Consider the following 24,570-nt stretch of genomic DNA (forward strand, 5'->3'; position numbering starts at 1 on the left):
TAGACATCCTTAGCTGCCTTTAGCCATCAGGTTTCTTTCCATTGAGTGTACACAGCATTCCCTGTTACTGTCTTACCTCTCTGAGTTAAACAAGGCCATCATTTTTATTTCATTTTAGTTACCGGGGTTTCATGATACATGAACAAATCTAAGTGCCATAGTTCTATCACATCTAACATGAAATGCTGGTGGGTTATTGAGCAACTAACAGGAGGAGCAGGTTGTAAGAAAATCCCAATTGTCAATGTTGGTGGGGCCTAGAATATGACTTAAATCCTTGATGTTCAATGACATTACTGTCAACTAGGTTGTCTCCGTTGCATCTAGAGGTGGGTGCATTAGCAATGGCCATAATTCAACTGGAGCAGTTACATAGCTACTGTGGCTATAAGAACAGGTCAGAAGCTGGATATGCTATGATACATAACTCACATCCTGACATACCAAAGCCTTTCCATCACCTACTGAGCACAGCAACATCTTTGAGGAGAAGACACCTAATGAGGGATTTATTCACAGAGCAGCTTTTGTTGAGTGTGCTGAATTAATGGAATATAACCTCACAATTTTTTTTAGTGTAGGGAGAAAATTATATCTGATACTTTAGTGTTATCAATGCTCTATCCAATTATTAAATCTTCCTTACTCCTGTGATCCATGATAAATGAACATTACTCCTGTAGTATGTGTCATTTAGCCTCCTAATCAGTTGCTACATGTACATTTGACGTGTATAAACACCCGCTAACACTACCCAATCTTTCACATTTAACAAACGCTGGTTTCCTGTTAGGTAAATAAAGTGAATAACTGTAGAGTTTTCTAATGCACTGCATGTACCACCCACCATGTTCTCACCCACCCATTCGGCTTGTATGAATTCATTTGAAGTCTTTGTACATCCTTCCACACATATGATGATCCCATCAATTAGTGTCAACAGTTTGGAAATCTATTTCATTCTTTAGCCAGATCATAAGTGGCTTGGGCCTCGGGGATTTCCATTTGTCACGGCATGCCAATCTCAGAAGTTCAGATCCATTCATTCCCAGCCTTTGCTTTTTGTCCAGTAACCAATTCTCAATCCGTGTCGGTAGATCAACCCAGTTCCACAAGCTTTGATCCTGTTGATGGGACTTTACTGTTCATCTTTTTAAAAAACAAATACACCATTTTCACAGGGTTCCTTTTATGCTGGTAAAGCTGCTATCGTACAACTCCACAGAACTCAGTCAGTCTTAACCTCTCATGATGTTTCTGTAGAGTTTGTGTGCTTTAGAAACATAGAACACCTACAGCACAATACAGGCCTTTTGGCCCACAATGGTGTGCCAACATACCTAGGGTTACCCATAGCCCTCTATTTTCCCAGGCTCCATGTACCTATCCAGGAGTCTCTTAAAAGACCCTATCGGATCTGCCTCCACCACTGTTGCCGGCAGCCCTATCCACACACTCACCACTCTCTGCATAAAAAAACTTACCCCTGACATGTCCTCTGTACCTACTTCCAAGCACCTTTAAACTGTGCCCTCTTGTGTTAGCCATTTGAACCTTGGGAAAAAGCCACACTAACCTATTCCCATAAGGAATGCTCGCCAATTCAGGAAACATCCTTGTAAATCTCCTCTGTACCCTTTCTATAGTTTCCACATCCTTCCTGTAGTAAGGTGACCAGACCTGAGCGCAGTACTCCAATTGAGGTCAGACCAGGGTCCTTTGGGTGATCGAGTTCCTTCACACATCACTCTATAAGCTAGTAAGCTAATTGGACACTGTCAATTGGCCGTAGGGTGTAGGTGAGAGCCAGAACCTTGGACAGGATGGGTGCGATTTGGTTAAGGTAGGGATAGCTCAATGAGGGGCATGGACCCAGTGAGCTGAAGGACTTGTTTCAGCACTTCAATTGAACGTCTCGGCCCGAAACGTCGACAGCGCTTCTTCCTATAGATGCTGCCTGGCCTGCTGTGTTCCACCAGCATTTTGTGTGTGTTGTTTGAATTTCCAGCATCTGCAGATTTCCACGTGTCTGCTCAATCCTTTTATTTTTCTTCAAGATGTTTGTTAATACATCTTTCATTTCAAATTCCAACAAGCTCTTAGTGAACTCTTTCCCATTATCACCACCATGAAAACTGATGAAGGAGCTGCACTTATTTGAAGTTTGGCTACTTCCGTATGCACTACCTACAATAAAGTCCCTCAAGTTGAAAACCATTAACTTTGATAACTACAGCCATCCTCCAGCTCAGCAGCCTGTGAAAAGTTTGCACATCCATTCCCATTGACTTCAAATTTAGATATAAGACCATAAGACATAGCAGCATTCGACCATTCAGTCCTTTGAGTCTGCTCCATCATTCCATCTTGCCTGATTTATTTCCTCTATTTCCCTCTCATTAACATTCTCCAGCCTTCTTATTGTATCCTTTGATGTCCTTAATCAAGGACCTAATAACCTCTGCTTTAAATATATCCAGTGACTTTGCCTCTGTTTCAATAAATTCCACAGATTCCCCACCCTCTGGCTAAAGAAATTATTCCTCATCTCTGTTCTAAATCTCCCTCTATTCTGAGGTTGTGCCGTCTGATCCCAGACTCCCACACTATAGGAAACATCCTTGCCACGTGCATTCCATCTAGGCCTTTCAATATTCAATAGGTTTCAATGAGATCCCCACCCTCCCTTTATTCTTCTAAATTCCAACAAGTACAGGTCCAGAGCCATCAAATATACATTAACCCCTTCATTCTTATGAACCTCCACTGGATCCTCTCCAATGCCAGCACGTTTTCTTAAATAAGGGGCCCAAAACTGCTCTCAGTACTCCAAGTGCAGTCTGACCAATCCTTTAATTTTACATTCTAGTCCTTCAAAATGAAAGCTAGCATTGCATTTGCCTTCCTCACCATTGACTCAGCCTGCAAGTTAATCTTCAGGGAATCCTGCACAAGGACTCCCGAGATCCTTTGCAATTCTGAATTCTAAATTTTCTCTCCATTTAAAAACAGTCTATTTCTTTATTCCTTCTACCACAGTGCAGGATAATGGATTTTTAAAAAATCCTTGATGTCAGGCTTGTTCAAATGCTGCTGATGGCAAGGGCAGTTATTTTCACCATAGCAGCCAACATTTTTAGTCCATAATCAAACCAAGATTGTGCACAGGTTTACACCAAAGTAATTGACATAAAAACCAGTGGAACATCAGTGAAAAGGCTAGTGGAGAACAAATTACATATGATAGAAAGGAAAATAGTTTTGGTCTCTGTGATAGATTGATATAATAGTAATTAGCCACTTTGGACTGATCTGTTACTCAATAGAGCATATGCTGAGAAGTTTTCTACCAAATCGTCTGGTAGATGGCAGCATTGTTGCTGTACTTTAACAATTTTCAATGAGCAATTCACTAAAGCTCCATTAACCTGACACACCTAGAACTTGGGTACCAGAACAGCAACTTTTCTGGACTTCTGGATATTAGTACCAACATCCTTTTATTGCACTTTTCAGATGTTGCACAACAGAATAATGTTTTTTTCTGTGTGTCTGGTCGTTTTAAGGAGAGTATGGGAAACAGATTCAGGTGAGTTTCAAGAGGATGTGAGAACCAGGATCCAGCTGAGTTTAAAGGAAGTGAGGAAGCAAAGGCCCCAGAGTGTAAAATAGATTAAAAGGATTGCACCCCACCGCCAGAAGCTGAACTATCCTGTTTTCAAATTGTGGTATTGCAGATTAACGAAGTTTTGTTCAGTTCATCCCTGTTGGCTGCGATGCTAACACTTTGCCTGTCAGGAGCTTGGCTAATAGGCACCTTGATGCCATTTAGTTTCAACCTTCTTCTTTACCCATTATGGTCAATCAGTTTTTGGTGTCACCAATAGCAAATCAAATCAGTTGTAAACTAGCTTGTACAGATAGAGTTCTCAGAAACACGTTAGGATTTTAATAAAAACCTGTTGGATTTATTCTCTGCCCTCCACCTCATTAGAATCATTCTTACAACCACTTGCTCAACACAGTTCTCCCCAGTCTTGACATGATGGTTTTTATTCCAGAGCAAAATGGAATGAATCTGTGTAATGGAGCATAAACCAATTCCCCCATTCCCCAAATGAAGACAGATGGGCCTTTGGGAGTTAATAGGAGTTTGATTAAGAAAGTGCGTCAAAGGTACACATGATGTGGCCCAATCATTGCTGGGTGCTCTGCAATGAACACAAAACTCAAGATCAACAAGTCAATGAAAACTGGACATAAAGGTTACAGATCCTCCCCTGCCACACTCATATAAAAGCTCACCCTACTCTATGCTGCAATGTAGCTGTGTTGAGAGTTTATCTAGAAAATGAACTCTGTTCTTACTGGAAAGCTGTGTTTGACCTCCCTTAAACCCTGTCATCTTGCCAACTGCACAAAAGAGTAGGTATATTGATATCCATAGTGCTTTATGTATTTGTCTGCAGGTCTGAAGAGCAAGCAGTGTATTGTGTGGCAATAAGCATTGACACCTGTGAAGAGGGAGTTCTGCAATCTTTTCCTGATGAAACAGGGCTCATTGTTGTAACATGTAGTACATGTAACATGCATTAGAACAGTAGCTTAAAAGATTTTTTTACATTCTTAGATGTTTTTGCTACAATTTAAAAGATCCTGCTGCAAGGTGCTATCACTAGTATGTTTTTAAGCTTGTTTTACACTTGTATGTTTCAGGGATATTTTGGATTACTTTGAGAATACTTACGACTTGGATGAAACATTGTTTAGTGCCCTCAAAGGTAAGGCTGGATATTGTTCAGCGTTGCTTGTTTTTTCCTCTGTCAAATGTGCTTTGCATTGTGACTGGCTGAAAGTTTAGACCTGGGAGAAGTTTGCTTTTAACAGTGTCTTTTTCTTTGTTTCAGTTATTTAATCAGGGGCTTTTTCACAGGAAGCACACTGGCTGTTCAACTTAGAAGCTGCTTTTTTATGTGTTGGCCTGTTCTATGGAACATTTATCCATGAAAAGTTTGAAGATTTCAGATGATCCTGGTCAATCAGACAATAATGACGCAGATTATATACCCAGGGATGCAGTGGGAATTTAAATTCGATCTGGGAAAGCATCTAGAATGCAAATAATAAATCTAAAGTGGTCGCTCATAATATTCACCAATAAATCCAATAGATAAACTGGAGAAAAGGATGTTGAGTCAAAGAAGCTCACAAGCATATAGTGTATAAGGCAAAGAATAGGAATAGCTGGCTAAGGAGAATTTGGGGAGTCGGGTCATTCTGCAGTTTGAAATGCAGAGGTGGTCAGAGGGCCTTGAAAAACGTAAATGACAGTGTAGACTGAACTCTGTATTTCGGGAGGTAGGCTGCATCTCAAGTGCTGACTTTTTGGGAGCTGAAGGACAGTGGTAGATTGAAATCCAGGAAATGTCAGTAGGTCCCCAACCCATCTAACTCATCCACATTCCAATTTGAAGTTATCTGACCATTTACACTAGGTTGAGGACCAGCTGACTTCAACTCCGGAACCTACAGATACATTCTCATTGTGTAATTTGATGCAATCTAGAGTTTAGGAGACAATGAAGAAAGCATCTAGACATTCAAGGTATCCACCTCACTTCGGTAACATTCTCCTGGAGGTACTATATGAAGATCTATGCAGGGATTCTTGGATGTATGAGAATATACAAAGAATAGTTTTTAGATGATAGATAATAAAATAGGTGGTGTTGTAGACAGTCAAGAGGAGTATCAGGAATTGCACTGGCATCTTGATTGGTTGGGTGTTTTGGCTGAAGACTGGCACTTTGACTTTAATTCATATAAATGTGAAATATTATATTTTGGAAGATCCAGTCAAGGTTGGACATTGAACAGAAGAGCACTGCTTATTGTTGTGCATAGAACAGAGGGACCTTGAACCTTGGTTCCCTCGAAGTGGAGTCACAGGTGGACAAGGCAGTGAACAAGGCTTTTGGTGTGCTTGCCTTCATCAGTCAGGGCTCTGAATGTAGAAATGGGAGATTAAATTATGATTGTGCAAGGTGTTGGTGAGACCACACCGAGTACTGTGTTCAGTTCTGGTTACACTGTTATAGGAAAGATGTGATTAAACTCAAAAGAGTCAAAGCTAAGATTTACAAGAATGTTGCCAGGAGTGAAGGAACTGAAGTTAGACAGGCTTACCCTTACTCCTTGCCGAACAAGAGACTGAGGGACGATCTCATTGAGGTATATTAAATCACTGGGTGCATAGATGGGGGGGGTGAACCTTCTTCCAGAGTTAGTGAATCAAAAACTCAAAAACATAGTTTTAAGGGTCGAGGTGGAAAGTTTAATGTGATGCTTAGGGGCAGATTTTTTACACAGTGATGATGGATATATGGAACCAGCTGCTAGAAGAAGTGGTTCAGGCAAATATATACCTGCATTTACATATATACATTTAAAAAGTACATGGTCAGGTTTAGAACGATAGAACATTACAGCACAGAGACAGGCCTCTTGGCCCTTCTTGGCTGTGCCGAACCATTTTTCTGCCTAGTCCCACTGACCTGCACCTGGACCATATCCGTTGATACACCTCTCAACAATTTACCTGTCCAATTTTTTCTTAAATTTGAAAAGTGAGCCTACATTTACCATTTCATCTGGCAGCTCATTCCACACTCCCACCAATCTCTGTGTGAAGAATTCCCCCCCAATGTTCCCTTTAAACTCTTCCCCCTTCACCCTTAACCCATATCCTCTGTTTTTTTTTCTCCTCAGTGGAAAAAGCCTGCTTGCATTCACTCTATATATACCCATCATAATTTTATATACCTCTATCAAATCACCCCTAATTCTTCTACGCTCCAGGGAATAAAGTCCTAACCTATTCAACCTTTCTCTGTAACTCAGTTTCTCAAGTCCAGGCAACATCCTTGTAAACCTTCTCTGCACTCTTTCAACCTTATTAATATCCTTCCTGTAATTCGGTGACCAAAATTGCACAGAATACTCCAAGTTTGTTAGGGAATATCCTGTATTTATGCGAATGTAGCAGATATTGAAATCAAGCAAGAACCAATATTCAGTTCTTAATGTGAATTGTAAATAGCAAGCAGCAAATTGAGGTTAAAAGCAAAGCTTTGCAAATAAACAATACTGTCTGTAAGAGAGATGATTTGCAAAATGGTGACCTTGAGATGTTTGTATATATATCAGCCAAACATTAAGGCAGTGGGGTTGTGTTAACTGGCCTGCATCAAACCAGGCAACCTGGGCTAAGTTATTTGCATCATTGTGACTTGAGTTCCAGTTGGCAGACCAGACTGACATTGTCAATTAGCATATCAAATATGGTCACGGGTATAGGCAATCAATAGTTTTGTGTACTTAGATCATTGTTTATTCAGAAACAGCCTTGGCAACATTAACGTTGGGTATCTGGCTCTCTGTTGACAGAAGTATTTTTAGAATATTTGTGTTAATTGATTTCTCCCAGCCAAGGCTTTTGAACCTTCAGATTAGTCTTATCAATTACAAAGTGTTTCCACGGTAAATATATATCTCAGAGAAACCATTTGTCAATGCAAAGGACAGAAGTAAACAATGTCATTTTAACTATTAAGATTGTATTAAATCACCTGCTGTTACCTTTGATCTTAAGGGTATTAAAATGTGATGTGCTTTTGAGTTTGAAGAACTCTACCAGGAGAGTTGTGAACTTCAAAAAGGGTAAGAACAGGGAACGCACACAAGTTTTCATCGAGCAGTCAAAAGTGGAAAGTGTGAGTAGCTTCAAGTTCCTAGGAGTCAACATCTGTGAGGATCTATCCTGAGCTCAACGTATCAATGCATTTACAAAGAAGGCACTTTGGTGGTTATATTTCATTAGGAGTTTGAAGAGATTTGATATGTCAACAAAGAAACTCATAAACTTCTACAGATGTATCATGGAGATCATTCTAACTGGCTACATCACTGTTGGGCATGGCACAGGATCAAAATAAGCTGCAGAAAGGTGTGAACCCAGTTAGTTCCACCATAGGCACTCCTCTCCCCAGCATCCAGGACATCTTCAAGGAATGATGCCTCAAAAAGTTGGCATCCATCATTAAGGATCCCAATCATCCTGGACATCCCCACTTCTCATTGATACCATCAGGCCGAAGGTACAGGAGCCTGAAGACACACGCTCAATGATTCAGGAACAGCTTCTTCCTCTCTACCATTGGATTTCTGAATGGACATTGGACCCATGAATATTACCTCACTACTTTTTTTTCTTTTTGTACGACTTACTTAATTTAACTTTTTAAATATATATATGTATACTTACTGTAATTTGCAGTTCTTAGTATTATGTTTTGCAATGTACTGCTACTATACAACAACAAATTTCATGATATGCCAGTGATATTAAACCTGATTCTGAGGGTCTTTATGAGAATGTCTGTTTGTTGTGATGAATGAAGACTTTCATATCCACAACTTCTCCAGTGGTTTAGTCACAGTCACTATGAAGCATATGGGAGATAAGAGTTTAGAGGCACATGAGCCAAGAGTTGGGAAATGGGATTAGCCATGAAGCTACTGTTTGGTCAGAATGGACAGGTATGGACCAAAGGTCCTTACTTCTGCGCTGACTCTTATTGATAAAACTATACTGCACACCCTGACGGACCGTTCAGTTACTCCATTATTGCTGTACTGACCACTGTAAAGAACTTAAAATACCTCTCTCCTTGCCGCTGAGCAGCCGCAGAAGGAGATGAAGGAAAACAGGTCAGGGAGGAAGCATCTCTCTTGGGTGAAGCCACTGCCAGTGCGGACCTGTCCACTGTTTGGTCCCACACCACTGTCAGGTAGTGGCTGATGTTGCAGCATTTTGCACTGAGTCGCAGAGTCATAGAGCACCACAGCACAGAAAAAGGCCCTTTGGCCCATCCCATCCATGCCGTTCTGGTCTTCTGTCTAGTCCCATATAAGTGCACCCGGACCATAACCCTCCCAAGCCTTCTCATCCATGTACTCCTCCAAAGTTCTCGTAAAAGTTACATTTGAACCCACATCCACCACTTCACACTCGCACCACCCTCTAAGTGAAGAAGTTCCCTCTCAGGTTGCCCTCAAATATCATACCTTTCACCCTGCCAATGATCTCTCGCCAACCTGAGCCTGCGTGCATTTACCCTATCTGTACTGCTCCTCTCAAACTTCACATACCTCCATAAAATCACCCCTCATTTTTCTGCGATCCAGAGAATGAAGTCCTAGCCTATTCAAACTTGCCTCAAGTACCAGAAGCATCCTAGTAATTTTTCTCTGCAGCTTTTAATCTTATTAATATCTTTCTAGGAGTAGATGATGAGAACTGCACACAGTCCCCAAATGCAGCCTCACCAGTATCCTATACAACTTCAGCAGAACTTCCCAATGAAACCCAATGCAGTAGAAGCTCTTTTTATAAATCCATCTACCTGCGATGCCACTTTCAAGGAATTGTGGATCTGTATTCCCAGGTCCCTTTACCTTGTTGAACACCTCAGATCCACTGTGTAAGTCTGAGGAACATACAGTGCCACATTCGTCAAAGGAACTTTTAATTATGCTTCAGCAACCAGACCAAGCAAGAACAAAGTCACCTCAAGAACCTGTTGACTTGTGTCTCTCTGCTGCAAAGTCTAGTCTTTGTATTTTTGTGCTTAAATAAACAAAGGTTGTGAGTTGCACCTTAATGCACAATAACATGTGCATGAGATGTTGTCTGTGGCTGAACTTGGGAATCATGAACAGATATGACCAGGCCAGGCTCCCGAAAGGTGCTGAACTGAAGGACAATGAATGGTTGCGTGATTTGACTTGCAGAAAGCTAATTTATTTGGGAATTGTACATAACATGAACAAATGGTTTCAGTTTCACAGCACTGTTTCTTTGTTGATCTATCTACGTTTAACAGTAACTTGTGATTGTCTCTTTTGGGTTCGATTGTTTAAATTCTAGCACGCAATGCAATTGTGAAGTAGCAGAGTCACTAATCTCAGAGCAGCCTGCCCTTTCCCACTGGAAAGAACAGTGGAAGGAAAGGCTAAACTTGAACTTGTATCTGTTCAATGCATGTTGGGAGCAGCAAGCATTGAATTGTTTCCTACTCATACCCACGACTGACTGAGTAACAAATGCTCCCAGCTCTCACTCTGTACTATCGCTGAACTCTACACGGCAACTCCACTCACAAGCAGAGTCCAATCTGGTTGGGATTCCCAGCATTGTGCCTGTTAGAACTGAGGAAAGATCATTTTAATGGGAATTCTTAGTCCACAGAAAAGGAATTAGTTTACTCAGGTTCAATATTTTTACTGGTTTGTAAATGTTTTAATGTGTTTTAATTTACTTCATTTTGATTTTTTTCTTAACGAGTTGCATTCATTTTGTATTTTAAATGCCTGTAAATATCAAAGATATTTAAACATTGCAAACTAGTCTTACTTACAGTACACACTAAGTAAGACTACAGTGTTACCCCCCCCCCCCCCCCGCCCACCCTCACCCTCTCCTTTCTCCTTTGTTAAAGATTGCAGGAGCAGGATTTTCAAGGCATGCCCACTGTGGCTTGTTATCAGTGAGGTCTCAACACCCTTCACAAGTGTAGAGTGTTACGTATCCCGTAACTGGATCACTTACCAGCAAAGATAGAGAGGTCCGTTGAAGTCTGATGGTACTATTTTTAAAAGTCTTTATTTATAAAGAGGCACAAAAGTAAGGTTAATACAAACATTCAGACAATATACGTCGTCAATACTCAATCTAAAGCGCGGGTATAGTAATAATCATCATTAAGAAATAAGCTCTATCGTTGTCTGGGGGTAATAATTTGTCCGATGGAAATATAAAAGTCTCTCGAGTTCATGCAGGCTTTCTTCCTTTGTGGAGGGGGCGGCCGCTGAGTTTCACGTGTCGGAGAGAGAAAGAGATTGGTGGTGAGAAAAGAAACTTGCCCTTCCTTTTTGCCGCAAACCGTTGAATCGGGAACGTGGGTTCCCCGTTGTCAGTTCGAAGCCCTTTTCGATGTTATCAGCCACCCGCTCCCCAGGCAAAGGAGAACGGAATGCACGTGGCTTTGAATGGCTTCCCGCTAGCACGGGAGCGATGAGCGATGGTGTCCTTCTGGTGCGTCGCTGAGAGACTGCCCCCTGCAGCCTACCTTTTATCTGGACTTGCAGGGTTGTAGATGTCAATCAGGGTGGGGTGATGCATTCCCCCACCCCACATTGCCCGAGGGTGTGCACGTAGCCGAGCCCACGTTGACCTGAGAGCTGGCACGTAGTATAAGATCGCAATTCACAAAGGTGTCTCCAAGAAACAATGGCCAAATCCATTGCTTTGTCCTGCTCTTTCTCTCTCATTTCCTGGGTCCAAGACCCGAATTAATAGCGATCTGGCGATTCTCAAAAAGGAGGGGGCTGGGATCATAACAAGAGGCTCCACCTCCGAATTCCACACCCCCCACCCCCAGGTAAGGGCAAGTGGGCAAGTGGGCGTGGACCACAGTCAACAAGCCAGATCCAACGAGATTAGACCCCACAATCCATTCAACCACAAGGTTTAAAGCGTAGTTAAACTGCCTCTCAAACATGGGTCTGAAATGATCTTGGTCGCATCTTTGATTCCATGCTTGGTACTGTGTTAGAAATTGTTTGATCAGACACACCCAAGAGACCGGGTGCATACCTTTGGCTTCCCCTCTAAGAGCCACAGTACCAGATGACAATAAGCCAATTCTCATTTGCTTTGGGTGAGATTAGAAGTTTTACTGGTTGCGGACCAAAAAGAATGCAGTGGTTAATCCTGTTTCGATCTCTGGTTATTTTTCTGTCATTCAATGAGTTAATCCTGTACTCAGCTTTAATCTGCAGTTTGTGTTGTTTCTCTTCACTTTTGTTCACCATTTTTAAACTTACTATGATGTCCCTCTTCTGTGTTAAATGCCTGAGCCAACCCCACCTATTGTTGGTTAAAAGTCATCCCTTTTTATTTTCTTGGAAGAGCAAGCGTATTTCAGAAAGTACTTGAAATATCTGTTCTTTTCCAGTGTAAATGTAGGATATGCAGTGAATTATTAAGTATTATCTGGTTCTGTTTGTTCTTCCAGATGAGTCCAGCTTCAGCCTGTGCCCAAACCAACTACGGTTGCCTCTGATCTTCTACTTCTGCCATCCTTCAGTGTTTTACATCAACAAACTGTTGCTCTCTGGCCTCATTAAGGTAAAAGTGACAGAAATCCATAACTATTACAGATCATCTCCTGGGAAACTAGAGTAAATACTTCATATGGCATTAATCTTGAACAAACACGTTTAAAATCAGGTCAAAGAAAGAAATAGTATTGCATCCTTTTATTTATTTTGTCCAATCCCTTGTGTTTAATGTGATTGCTAGGTTGACATGAATAATCAAAGTCCTGAAATATTAATAATGTTGCATGGTGCTGTCAGTGAGAGAACTTGACATTTCTTTTGAATTTTCTCCCTCTTATTTTCTCAAGGCAATGCCTGTTATCAAGGTCTGATTGTGCTGACTCTCCCATCGTCCCAGTGGTAACTTTTCCCCTAAACGATCATGCTCTATGAATGCAATATAGAAAAGACATCACTAAAATCTGATCCTGCCATTAGCAGAGAACCATTTGGATAGCAGACTATAGTCAAATGTTCATGGTTCAGATTAACTGCTTCCAGGGACAATTCCGGGGACAATTTGAGTGAGCTTTAATTTAGATTTAATGTGTCATTCACCTGGAGTTGGTTTTAGTTTGAAAATGGCATTACATAAAAATGAAAAGTGTTGCATTACCTCAATTCCCAGATGCCCAGGACTCCTAACAGGCAACTCAGTACTTTTTTGAAGCACAGCCACTGTGAACTTGGGTACAGCTAACCTCACACAAACAAAGTGTAATAATGACAGAATAATCTGTGAGTTGTCACCTGAGGTATGAAATTATCTTGTCAACCAAGGAGAACAGTCCTACTTTTTTGAATAAATCTCAAAGGGATTTTTTTTTACATCCATTGAAATGTTTTGGCATTTTGTCCGAATGACCATGCTTTCAATTTGAGCTTCAGTATTGATTTTGGTTTCAGGTTTCTGGAATGGGACACTAGACTCTATAAAATTTACATTCAGAGTAAAACGTGCAGTCAACAGAGCCAAAGTTCACATCAAAAATAAAATGTGGATCAAAGGTTGCATTCTCATTCTAGAGCACCAACAATAGAAGATCAGGTTGCAAATTAATAGGGTCAAGATGTATCCTCCTCTGCCTGATCAAGTCTTTAACTGAAGGGCTTGTAGAGAGGGGGCTGACAGTTCCAGTTGTCTACTTTTGGTTTCAGCCAGGCACCAACAAAATTATTTACCTGTGCCACCTACTGCCTGTCGGCCTGTCTGATTATAAAGCCCAGTCCATCCATTTGGCAATGCTTTCTGTTCCTGATGGTCCATCGTTGTGGCTGATTGAAGTATGTGAACATGGCTATACTAGACTGCATCTGGATTAAATGCCTTCCAAGTTTGACTTTCATTCTCAGAACATAAAGAACAAATACAACTACTGTATGTCCCAGGAAGCATTAGCTAGTCCAGAACAGAAAGTGTATGTGTGTACATTGCATGTATGTAATTGTATAGATTACTGTATACACCTTCAGGTCATCTGGTTTTTATATAAAATAAGTACACATGCCAACATGAACTATTGTTGGTTGGGGCCAACCATAGATGCTGTGTATGTGATATGCAAGCCAAAGCAGTGTGATATGGAGAGCAAGCTGTTCCCCATTTAGCACGCACCCCCTCTCCATGCAGCTGATGAATCCAAAGAAATGGCAGAGATCGATACAACTTGGCAGCAGTGGTGCCACAGGAGTTGTCAGTCAGTGTTGAACTAAACATAGGACCACCTTGGGGGCTCCAGATTTTTCCTTCTCCATGAGTGGAGATAGCTGCAAGGCAGCAGAAGTTTGAGATCAGTTTTCCTTCTCCGAGATGAGCTGCTAGTCACAACTGACAAGCCCCATCTGCCTGAAGCGACTGGTTTTAAGGCACCGGTAACCACCTTTGCCCCTTCTCCTGTCAGTAGTAATAGTTCCACTGGGCTTAATTGCTAACCCACACATGAAGGCCAGGAGCTGGACCTGGTCATCAGAGACTATTTCAGAAGCACAACATTGGAAAAATTTAATAGATAGTGGGAGCTTACCCACTACCATCTCCGGCTATAACAACCTTAAGGAACCTATGTAAGTATACCAGAAGACATCAGTTAGGGTAAGTGGAGGGCAGCTTCACAAGGATCTTCCCCTTAGTAATAATGATCAGGAAGGCACAGAGAGAATCTGTAATTACCAACAAATGCCTTTATTGTCTCAGTGGAAGAATACGCGGATCTACACAATCCAATACCTGTGTGCACAACTACAAAGTTCTCTTGGCCTTCCCTGAACAATCAAAAAGTAGAAAAGGTAACACCAGTAAAAAGGAGACTCTGCTGGCTGTGTGTTCCTCATAGTCCCGTTTCCAATCTCCACATCTGAGGCACACTTCACATCCATGATGGTGGGCCTCTAGAGAAAGACATCACTACCTTGTAACTGAAAACCCTCTGCTTTTATACTCATTCCTTGCCAGTTGAAACGTTACCTCTCAGTCTTATTGGCTAGGGGTCATATGATTGACCTTTAACACCTTCTTATTGGATCTGCTCCATCATTCTATCTTGGCTGAGTTTTTAACCCTCTTAACCCAATTCTCCTGCCTCAGACCATAAGGCCATAAGATAGAGGAGAAGAATTAAGCCATTCAGCCCATCAAGTCTGCTCTGTCATTCCATCATGGCTGATCCCAGATCCCACTTAACCCCACACACCTGCCTTCTTGCCATATCCTTTGATGCCTTCTCCCTATAACTTTTGACACACTTACTAATCAAAAACCTACCAATTTTTACTTTAAATGTACCCATTGATTTGGCTCCACAGCTGTCTCTTGGCAATGAATTCCACAGAATCACCGCCATCTGGCTAAAGAAATTCCTTCTCATCTCTGTTCTAAGGAGACAGCTTACTATTCTTAGGCTCTGCCATATGGTCCTAGACTCCCCAACTATAGAAAGCATCCACTCAATCTAGGCCTTTCAATATTCAATGAGATTTCCCCCCGCCCCCCCCCCCCACCATTCTTCTTAACTCCAGCAAGTACAGCCCAGAACCATCAAACACTCCTTATACATTAACCCTTTCGTTGCTGGGATCATTCTTGTGGACCTTCTCTGGATCCTCCCCAATTCCAGCACATCCTTTCCTAGATAACTGGCCCAAATCTGCTCACACTACTCCAAGTGTGGCCTAACCAATGCCTGATAAAGTGTCAGCACTTACATCCTTGCTCTTATGTGCTAGTCCTCTTGAAATGAATACCAACATTGCATTTGCCTTCCTTACCACTGACTCACCCTATAAATTAATTCTTTAGGAATCCTTCACTAGGACTTCCAAGTCCCCTTGCTCTTCTGATTTCTGAATATCCTCCCATTTAGAAAATAGTCTATGCCTTTATTTCTTTTACAAAAGCAAGGCCATGCCCTTCCTTCCACTGCATTCCATCTGCCACTTTGCCCCTTCTCCTAATCTATGCAAGTCCTTCTGCAGACGTCCTGCTTCCTCAAAACTACCTGCCCCTCCACCTATCTTTGTATCATCTACAAACTTGATGACAAAGCCCGTCAATTCCATCATCCAAATCAATGACATATAACATGAAAAGAAGTGGTCCCAATTTCAACCTGTGCGGAACTACACTAGTCACCAACAGTCAAACAGAGAAGGTCCCCTTTATTCCCACTCTTTGCCCCCTGCTAGTCAGCCGATCTTTGATTCATGCTGGTATCTTTGTTGTAATACCATGGGCTCTGATCTTGTTTAGCAGCCTCGCCAAAGTACTTCTGGAAATCAAATAACATCCACTGACTCTCTTTTATTTACCCTGCCTGTTATTTCCACAAAGAATTTTTAAAAATATTTTTCAGCAAGATTTTCCCTTAAGGAAACCATGCAGACTTCAGCCTGTTTTATCATGTGCCCCCATGTACCCTGAAACCTCATACTTAATACAGCACTCCAACATCTTCCCAACTGAAGTTAGGCTAACTGGCCTATAATTTCCTGTCTTTTGCCTCCCTTGCTTCTTAAAGAGGGGAGTGGCATATGCAATTTTCCACTCCACCTGAACCATTCCATCTGCTTCTAGAAACTCCAATCATTGCCATTCTGCCACCATCCCTGTTACTGTCCCCTTCCAATCAATGTTGGCCAGCTCCTCTCTCATGCCTCTGTAATTACCTTTATTCCACTGTAAGCTGATACATCTGAGTTTAGCTTCTCCCTCTCCAGGTACAGGGTGAATATTGTAATCACTGCTGTAAGGGTTCCTTTACCTTAAGCTCCCTAATCAAATCTGGATCATTACATAACATCCAATCCAGAACTACCTACTCCCATTCCCTCTCTTGACAGTAACCTTGCTATCTGCCTCTTGCAACTTAGGGGTTATACCACCACATTGTTCCTATCTATCACCTCCTCATTCTCTAGTAAAAGCCTAAGGTTGGCCAGCTGCAGGTCCTGTTCCCTGACATGGTTTGTAAGGAGCTACAGCTGGAAATGCCTCGTGTAGATGTAGTCTCCTAGAGTTCCCACATCTCACATAAAGAACATACCACTGACCTTGGATCCATTGCCGCTGCACTATGTATGTAGTAATATACAAAGAAAGATGGAAACTTAGCTTGGCCTTTGCCTCTTCTTGCCTGAGTCTCTTGAGCCAAAGCCTAAAACTATGCACTCTACCGCTGATCCACTCCAACTATGATCACTCCGACAACGGCCATTCCACTTAAACCCAATTTCTTCTATTTGACCTTTACGAAATGCCTAATAGATCGCTATGACTGAAGCCCATCAAGAAGTCCCAAAAGGCCCTGAGCTCTTTTTAAATCTCTCATTGCTTCATTGGAACAAGTGATTGCTTGCGTCGGAACAACATGGGTCAAAGGGTTCATCCTGTGCTGTACTGTTTGATGTTTAAATATGAGAAGCTGGACATCATGGTTATACAAGTTGCTGTTTGTTTTGTCGTCCACAGGAGCAAGTGGAACCTAACGTTGAAGCTCTCTTTGAGGCAGGAGTGGATGAGATGTCCTGGGATGACACGGTGTGTAAAATGTTTTCAATAGCGGGCAGGGATTGGGGTGCAGGCGTTTCAAATGTCAAGTTGTATTTATTTACAGTTTATTGGCTGGGTTTCAGTGTGCGTACTCAAAGGAGCAGTAAGCATGAGGATGGGAAAATATTCAGAATTCAGCAAAGGGAATGCCATGGCATTGATAAGAATAATATATGAGTAGACAAGTGAGAAGCTTTAAAATAGACTCACATGTTTGTGGAGAAAGGAGGTGATTAGCAAGAACTCATGTGAATCACTTATGGGTTGAAACAGGAAAAATCAACATCTGGCCAGATGATACTCTATAGGGGCTCAAAGGGCAGACGTAAGTGTACGAATTGTTCTTTCAAATGCTTCATAACCTTGCAGTTTGTCAAAAGCTGTTTCAATATCATCAGGAGAATTGTCGGCTGGGGGGATGTTTCAACTGGCCTACGTTAAAGGAATGTGTTGAGTACCGGAGGAAGATACGGGATGTAGTTCGTAAAGTCATTCAGGAGACTGCACTAGAGCTTCCAATAACAATGGACAGTCCTTGGGTAAGGAAATGAACATTCTTCTATTTAATTTAAGATACAAAGAGCTCTATGGTGGAGTAAAATGTACTGTCTAGTCAACTTTGTTTATTCCTCATTCAAACTCTCTGCTACTATTAACAAAAATAAACCTATGTGGAAGTTAGGCTGAAGTCAGGGAAATTCCAGGAGATGTTATGTTGGTGGCATACCTCACTAATAATAATAATAATAATAATAAAACATTACTAATAATAAGCCTTCCCCAGGGTGGAGAGTGCTTCAATGGACAATATAGAGGCAACTTTAATTGCAGCTTATTTCATAGCCTGAGAAGGTCTGATGTACAAGTGTAAAAGGAGGCTTGATTTTCACCTGATCCATGCAATATCTGACTGGGGTATTTGACCCAGGATGTGAAAGGAGACTTGTACTGGCATTCTTCTGTGTCTCCGCAGGGTACCTGATATAAAACCCTTTTCCATTCCCAACACTAATCAGATTCAGATTCAGTTTATTGTCATTTAGAAACCACAAATGCAATGCAATTAAAAAATGAGACAATGTTCCCCCAGAATGATATCACAAAAGCATATGACAAAACAGACTACACCAGAAAATCCACATAACGTTTGGCAATCCCCAATCCAGAGTCCGGCGAGGCTGCTGTGTATTAATATCGCACTACCGTCTAGAGCATTCCCCGGAAAGGAGCTCCAAATCCACCAGACAAAAGCAAGACCAAAAACTAAAGCTACATGTCCTGCACAAAACCACATAATTACAACATATAGTTACAACAGTGCAAACAATAGCATAATTGATTATAAAAACAGACTATGGGCACAGTAAAAATAGTCCAAGATGTTAAAGGACTGTAAGTTCAAAAGAAATCACCACAATTTCCACAAGTCCTCAGGGTCCCGACAGACCCGCCATCCCACGCCGGCGGCAGAAGGGAATACCCCCGCTATGGACTTCCAAGGTGCCGCCCAACTCAGCCTCGCAGACACAGCGTACAATGAAAGCTCCGTCGAAACCAGCCTCAAAGGCGCAGCACACACTGAAAGTGACCCGAGTCCGTCGAAAGGACTCCGAGTCCGTTGAACCTCCGAGCCGACGACCATCCCCTCTGGCACAGCTTCTCCGAGCACTATCCTCTGCCGAGCGTACTAAGACAGCCCCGCCAATGGCCATCGGCAATGCGACCCCGAGGACTGGGGGCCTGTTCTTCCCAGCAGAGTCCCGGACCTCACAGCAGCAGCAGCAACGAAGAAGGTCTTCCTGGAGATTTCCCGATGTTTCTCCATGCTTCCACATCCATTTTCAATCGATTATGATTGCGCACGGCACCCCGCTTAACAAATAACAGATAATCAGCTCCGGAGTGGCCGCTGCAAGTTGCGTCGCGCCGCCATCTTGGATCCCTATATCACTAACAATGATGTAATCAACAACAGAAGCTGCTGGGTGGGAGTTTTTTGTGACTAATCAATCTGTCTGTTTCTTGTAAAATGAACCTAATCAAATGTGAACTATTTCAATAAAACTTCAGCAAAGGCGCAACATCAAGGTTTGAAGGGCCTTTTCCTGTGCTGTAATTTTGCACGTTCTTATGTCCCTTATCACAGAGTTCAGCTCAGCCATTAGAAGGGACAACTCTGTGATGAACTTTTTCCTTTTCTTATTTAAGACCATAAGACATAGGAGCAGAATTAGGCCATCTGGCCTATTAAGTCTGCTCCGTCATTCAATCATGGCAGATCTTTTTTTCTAACTCATCCACAACCCCAGTTCCTGGTCTTCTCCCCGTAATCTTTGATGCCATGTCCAATCAAGAACTTATCAACTTCTGCCTTAAATACACCCAATGACCTGGCCTCCACAGCTGCACGTGGGAACAAACTCCACAGATTCATCACCCTTTGGCTAAAGCAATTTTGCTGCATCTCTGTTTTGTAAGGACGCCTTTCTTTCCTGAGGCGGTGCCCTCTTGTCCTAGCCTCTTCCACCATGGGAAACGTCCTTTCCACATCTATTCTGCCTAGGCCTTTCAACATTCAAAAGGTTTTAGTGAGATCCCCCTCATCCTTCTAAATTCCAACGAGTACAGACCCAGTCCATCAAACGTTCCTTGTATGATAACCCTTTCATTCCTGGAATCATCCTTGTGAGCCTCCTCTGGACCCTCTCCAATGCCAGCACATCTAAGATGAGAAGTCCAAACCTGTTCACAATACTCAAGCTGAGGCCTCACCAGTGCCTTTTAAAGCTTCAGCATCACGTCCTTGCTCTTGTATTCTAGACCACTTGAAACGAATGCTAACATTGCATTTGCCTTCCTCACCACCGACTCAACCTGCAAGTTAACCTTCAGGGTATTCTGCACAAGGACTCCCAAGTCCCTCTGCATCTCAGATGTTTGGATTTTCTCCCCATTTAGAAAATAGTTTGCACATATACTTCTACCACCAAAGTGCATGATCATTTTTCAACATTGTATTTCATTTGCCACTTACTTGCCCATTCTCCTAATCTAAGTCCTTTTGCATCCTACCTGTTTCCTCAACACTACCTGCCCCTCCACCAATCTTCATATCATCTGCAACTTGGCAACAAAGCCATCTATTCCATTACCTAAATCATTGATAAACAGCATAAGAAGAAGTGGTTCCAACACTGACCCTTGCGGAACACCACTAGTCACTGGCAGCCAACCAGAAAAGGATTCTTTTATTTCCACTCACTGCCTCCTACCAATCAGCCAATGTTCTAGCCATGTTAGTAACATTCATGGGCTCTTAACTTAGTAAGCAGCCTCATGTGTGGCACCTTGTCAAATACATTCTGAAAATCCAAATATACAACATCCACTACATCCCCTTTATCTATCCTACTTGTAATCTCCTCAAAGAATTTGAGTAGGTTTGTCAGGCAGGATTTTCCCTGAAGGAAACCATGCTGACTTTGTACTATCTTGTCCTGGGTCACCAGGTACTCCATCACCTCATCTTTAACAATTGTCTCGAACATCTTCCCAACCACTGATATCAGGCTAACTGGTCTATAATTTCCTTTCTGCTGCCTTCCTCCTTTCTTAGAGAGTGGAGTAAAATTTACAATTTTCCAGTCCTCTGGCACCATGCTAGAGTTCAATGATTTTTGAAAGATTATTTCTAATGCCATCATAATCTGTAACGCTACCTCTTTCAGATCCCTAGGGTGCAGTTCCTCTGCTCTGGGAAACTTATCTACCTTTAGGTCTTTCAGCTTTTTGAGCATCTTCTCCCTTGTAACAGTAACTGTACCCACTTCTCTTCCTTCACACACTACAACATCAGGCATCAACGTATGGCAGGTCTAAGATCTTCTTCAGCATCCAAACCACCAGCTGTGCTGAGACGAGCTGGTTTGTGGCGTTTGGGATTAAAACCTAACTGAACTTCCAAATGAATTGCAAAAATAAACCAATTGCATTTTTTTCAGTTTGTTTCCCAAAGGCTAGAGTGTATTGCAATACTTTTCTTGTAAGGAAAATAACAAAATGAAAGCCAGTTTCATTTTCATCTTTTTTTTTCCAGTGGGCAATTTTCATGGGATTTGAACATGAGCGAATTCATCTGGAAACTTCATCTGTGCTAATTCGTCAACTACCGATTCACCTGGTTCAAAGGCCTCCCAACTGGAAATATGCCCCCTCAAAGAGTGGTCAGTGGATTTCTCATATTCACAGTGTAGCATTCCTAGATGGCAAATGTATCTCCCTAGGCTAGCATTATGCTCTCGTCTGATTGGAAGTGGCCTCTCGTGTCCTACATCTTGTGACCGCACCTGACACATTAGTGAGTTGGTCATAAGGTTAAAGAGATCAGTGTCCAAGCCCAGACAGGATCAATAAAAAGGGGGTAAAGTAAATTATTCTGAAGATGCTGCAAAAGCCAACTGAGATGATGGTGAATGAGCACAGTGACAAAGGGCTGAAGAAGATGGAATCTGATAGGAGACCATGGGATAAAGGGAAAGACATGAGGAGGTGAACCAGTGGGAGGAATGTATGAATGATGGGCAGATCAAGAGAACAGGGAAGGGGGAAAGAGAAGGGGTAATGGGGGCTAGTGAGACAAGGGGCAAAAATAGGGTCAGAGGCGAGTATTTACCCGAAATTAGAGGAGCTGATGTTGATGCTGTCAGGTTGAAGATGACCAAAGTGGAATATGAGGTGCTGTTCTACAAGTCTGCGTCTAGCCTCAGCCTGGTAGTAGAGGAAACCATGGACAGATATGACAGTGTGGGAATGAGAAGTAAAATTTTAAAGGCTGGCTACTGGGAGATCCCGGCAGGTGGAACGAAGGTGCTCAATGAAGTAATCCTCCAATCTGCATCAGGTCTTGTCGGGTCATGTACTGGGTGACCGATGACACATATTGTTCATAATAGAAACTGTTCTACATAATTCACAATCACCGTCATTTCACTTTCAGAGACAGTGTCTGATGTAATGACGTCAGAGTAAGGTGACTGTTTTTGGTTTGTTCATAATGGAAGTAAAGGGCTGCAGCTTTTTGTTAAGCACACAAGATGACTCTTGCATGTTCTAGCTGCTAGACCCTACGGTTTCACCAATACAGAGGAGCACCGGATGCAATAAATAACTCCGGATTCACACGTGAATACTGCCTTTTTGCAAGAAAGGCAGCATTACAGTTGAACTGCAATGTTGATTAAATGCATAAGTGGTATCACAGCAGTTGGAATAGCAATGTATAGTCTTGGCCCCATTCTAATGGAAAGCCAGTAAGTGAAATATAATAGGATGCTGCGTGGGAAGAAAACATCTTTTTAAATGTTTTTGTTAAAATTAGAAGTTGATTGTCAAAAAGGTGTGTAGAATCCACAGTGATGTTGTTGTGGAAAGAGGAATGGAACATTTCTAACCAACGAAACAAACTGAATATGGATGTAGAAGTACATCCATGACTGAGGGCAGGACTGAAGGTGATGAGATTATATAAACCACTGCCCGAGTTACTGACAAAAGCAATGACCAAGTCACTTCAGACAATGCAAGGAGGGTGTCCCCATGATTTGGCATCAGTTCAGGTGAGATCAAGGCTGAAACAGTGAGGAATCAGGAAGGATTTTCCCGAGGACTGTTTTACAAACGTACTGACAGGGGCCAGCTGGCTTCAGAAGCTTTGTGCTCTGGGAGGATCAAAGGAAAGAGAGGGCAGAGGGAACTCAGACAGAACAGTTTTAAAACTGCACAGATTCAGATGTAATGCTTTTGTTTTCATTGCACTGCATTATTTTAAGCAAAAAGGAAACGAGTGTTCCCGTAGCAATCATCAGTGTTTGTTTGATTTACATCCTCGTTCTCACCTGTAGGTTTCCAGCCATTGGCCAACCCCCTCATCAAAGTCTCAGCTTCCAGAGTTACTTTTGGAAAACCAAGGAATTTCCCATCTTATGGCTGGGACAATGAATATGGACAAAAGATAACAGAGTATGTATGTGAACTTCCTATTGGATAGCACAGAATGCCTTTGCACAGTCAAATTGCATTAAAAACACGCACACAAGCAATATGCTTAGCCAAGAAATGGACAAAGAAAGGAAATCGGAAAAACATGTTACAGACAGCAGTAAATTGGCTGATTGCCTTTGAGTAGGAGTGGCAGAGTCAGGAACAGTTTTAAATACTGTATGGTGAGAACCTAGTCAATGGGAGTAACCCTTTCCCAGAAGTTACAGATATGTGCACAAGCAGCCAAACATGCAAATGAATAAAGCTTTCAAGAAAAGTAGGTGACTTAGTTGTTTGATTGTTAGGTAATGGGGTATGTTCTTGTTGAACCAACGGTCAGTTCGATGAACTACAGTAACTTGCCAGGTCTGTTTGGAAGTCAGTAAAGAACCAACAACTATGGTGTCGAATCAGAGTTAATAATAAATCAATAATAAAGACACTTATGTCTACTGTACTGGTTCCGGATTTAGTAAGAGCCCTGAATAACCAGTTCACATCTACAGCCCATTATCTGTCTAAAAGTGTGATTCAATCTTGTAGCTGCAACAATAGTAACAATATCATGTTGTGCCTAAAGGACACATTTTAATCAGAATCAGAGCCAGGTTTATTCTAACAGGCATGTTTCGTGAAATTTGTTAACTTTGCAGCAGCAATTCAATGCAATACATGATAATATAGAAAGAAAAATAATACATAATTCAATTACAGCAAGTGTGTATCTATGTGTGTAATAAAAAAGTGAGTTAGTGTTCACAGGCTCAACGTCCATTTAGGAATCGGATGGCACAGGGGAAGAAGCTGTTCCTGAATCACTGAGTGTGTGCCTTCAGGCTTCTGTACCTCCTACCTGATGGTAGCAATGAGAAGAGGGCACGTCCTGGGCGACAGGGGTCCTTAATAATGGACAGTGCCTTTCTAAGGCACCACTCCTTGAAGATGTCTTGGATACTACGGGGAATAGTACCCAAGATGGAGCTGTTAGCAGAAGTAGCAGGTGCAGGATAGGTACATGGATGAGAGGTGATGGGAGGAATGTGGTCCAGGTGCAGATAGATGGCACTCGGCTAGAGACCAGGTCGGCATGTAAATGGGCTGAAGGTTCTGTTTCTATGCTATAGTATTCTACAACTCTAAGAGTTAAAAGGGAAAATAAACAAAGGAATGGGATTGCTCTTTAAACCAATGCAGAATTGACTGGCTGGCTGTCCTACTCCGTTCTCCGGAAAGCTGTGAGGTGGGAAGGGGGTTAGTATTGTGTA

At 42.0% G+C, this 24,570-nt stretch overlaps 1 protein-coding gene across 1 annotated transcript in view; it reads left to right on the forward strand.

Annotated features, from left to right (window-relative positions):
* The first annotated feature begins 344 nt into the window (after window positions 1–344).
* LOC132401494 (uncharacterized) overlaps window positions 345–24,570 on the forward strand; it is a 42,328-nt gene continuing 18,102 nt past the window's right edge. The window contains exons 1-6 of the mRNA XM_059983522.1: window positions 345–397; window positions 4,717–4,781; window positions 12,138–12,250; window positions 17,186–17,254; window positions 17,665–17,805; window positions 21,363–21,489. Of these exons, the coding sequence (XP_059839505.1) occupies window positions 345–397; window positions 4,717–4,781; window positions 12,138–12,250; window positions 17,186–17,254; window positions 17,665–17,805; window positions 21,363–21,489 (568 nt within the window). The remainder of the gene's footprint in view (window positions 398–4,716; window positions 4,782–12,137; window positions 12,251–17,185; window positions 17,255–17,664; window positions 17,806–21,362; window positions 21,490–24,570) is intronic.

This window comes from Hypanus sabinus, chromosome 11 (genome assembly GCF_030144855.1).
Source record: "Hypanus sabinus isolate sHypSab1 chromosome 11, sHypSab1.hap1, whole genome shotgun sequence".
Lineage (NCBI taxonomy): Eukaryota > Metazoa > Chordata > Chondrichthyes > Myliobatiformes > Dasyatidae > Hypanus > Hypanus sabinus.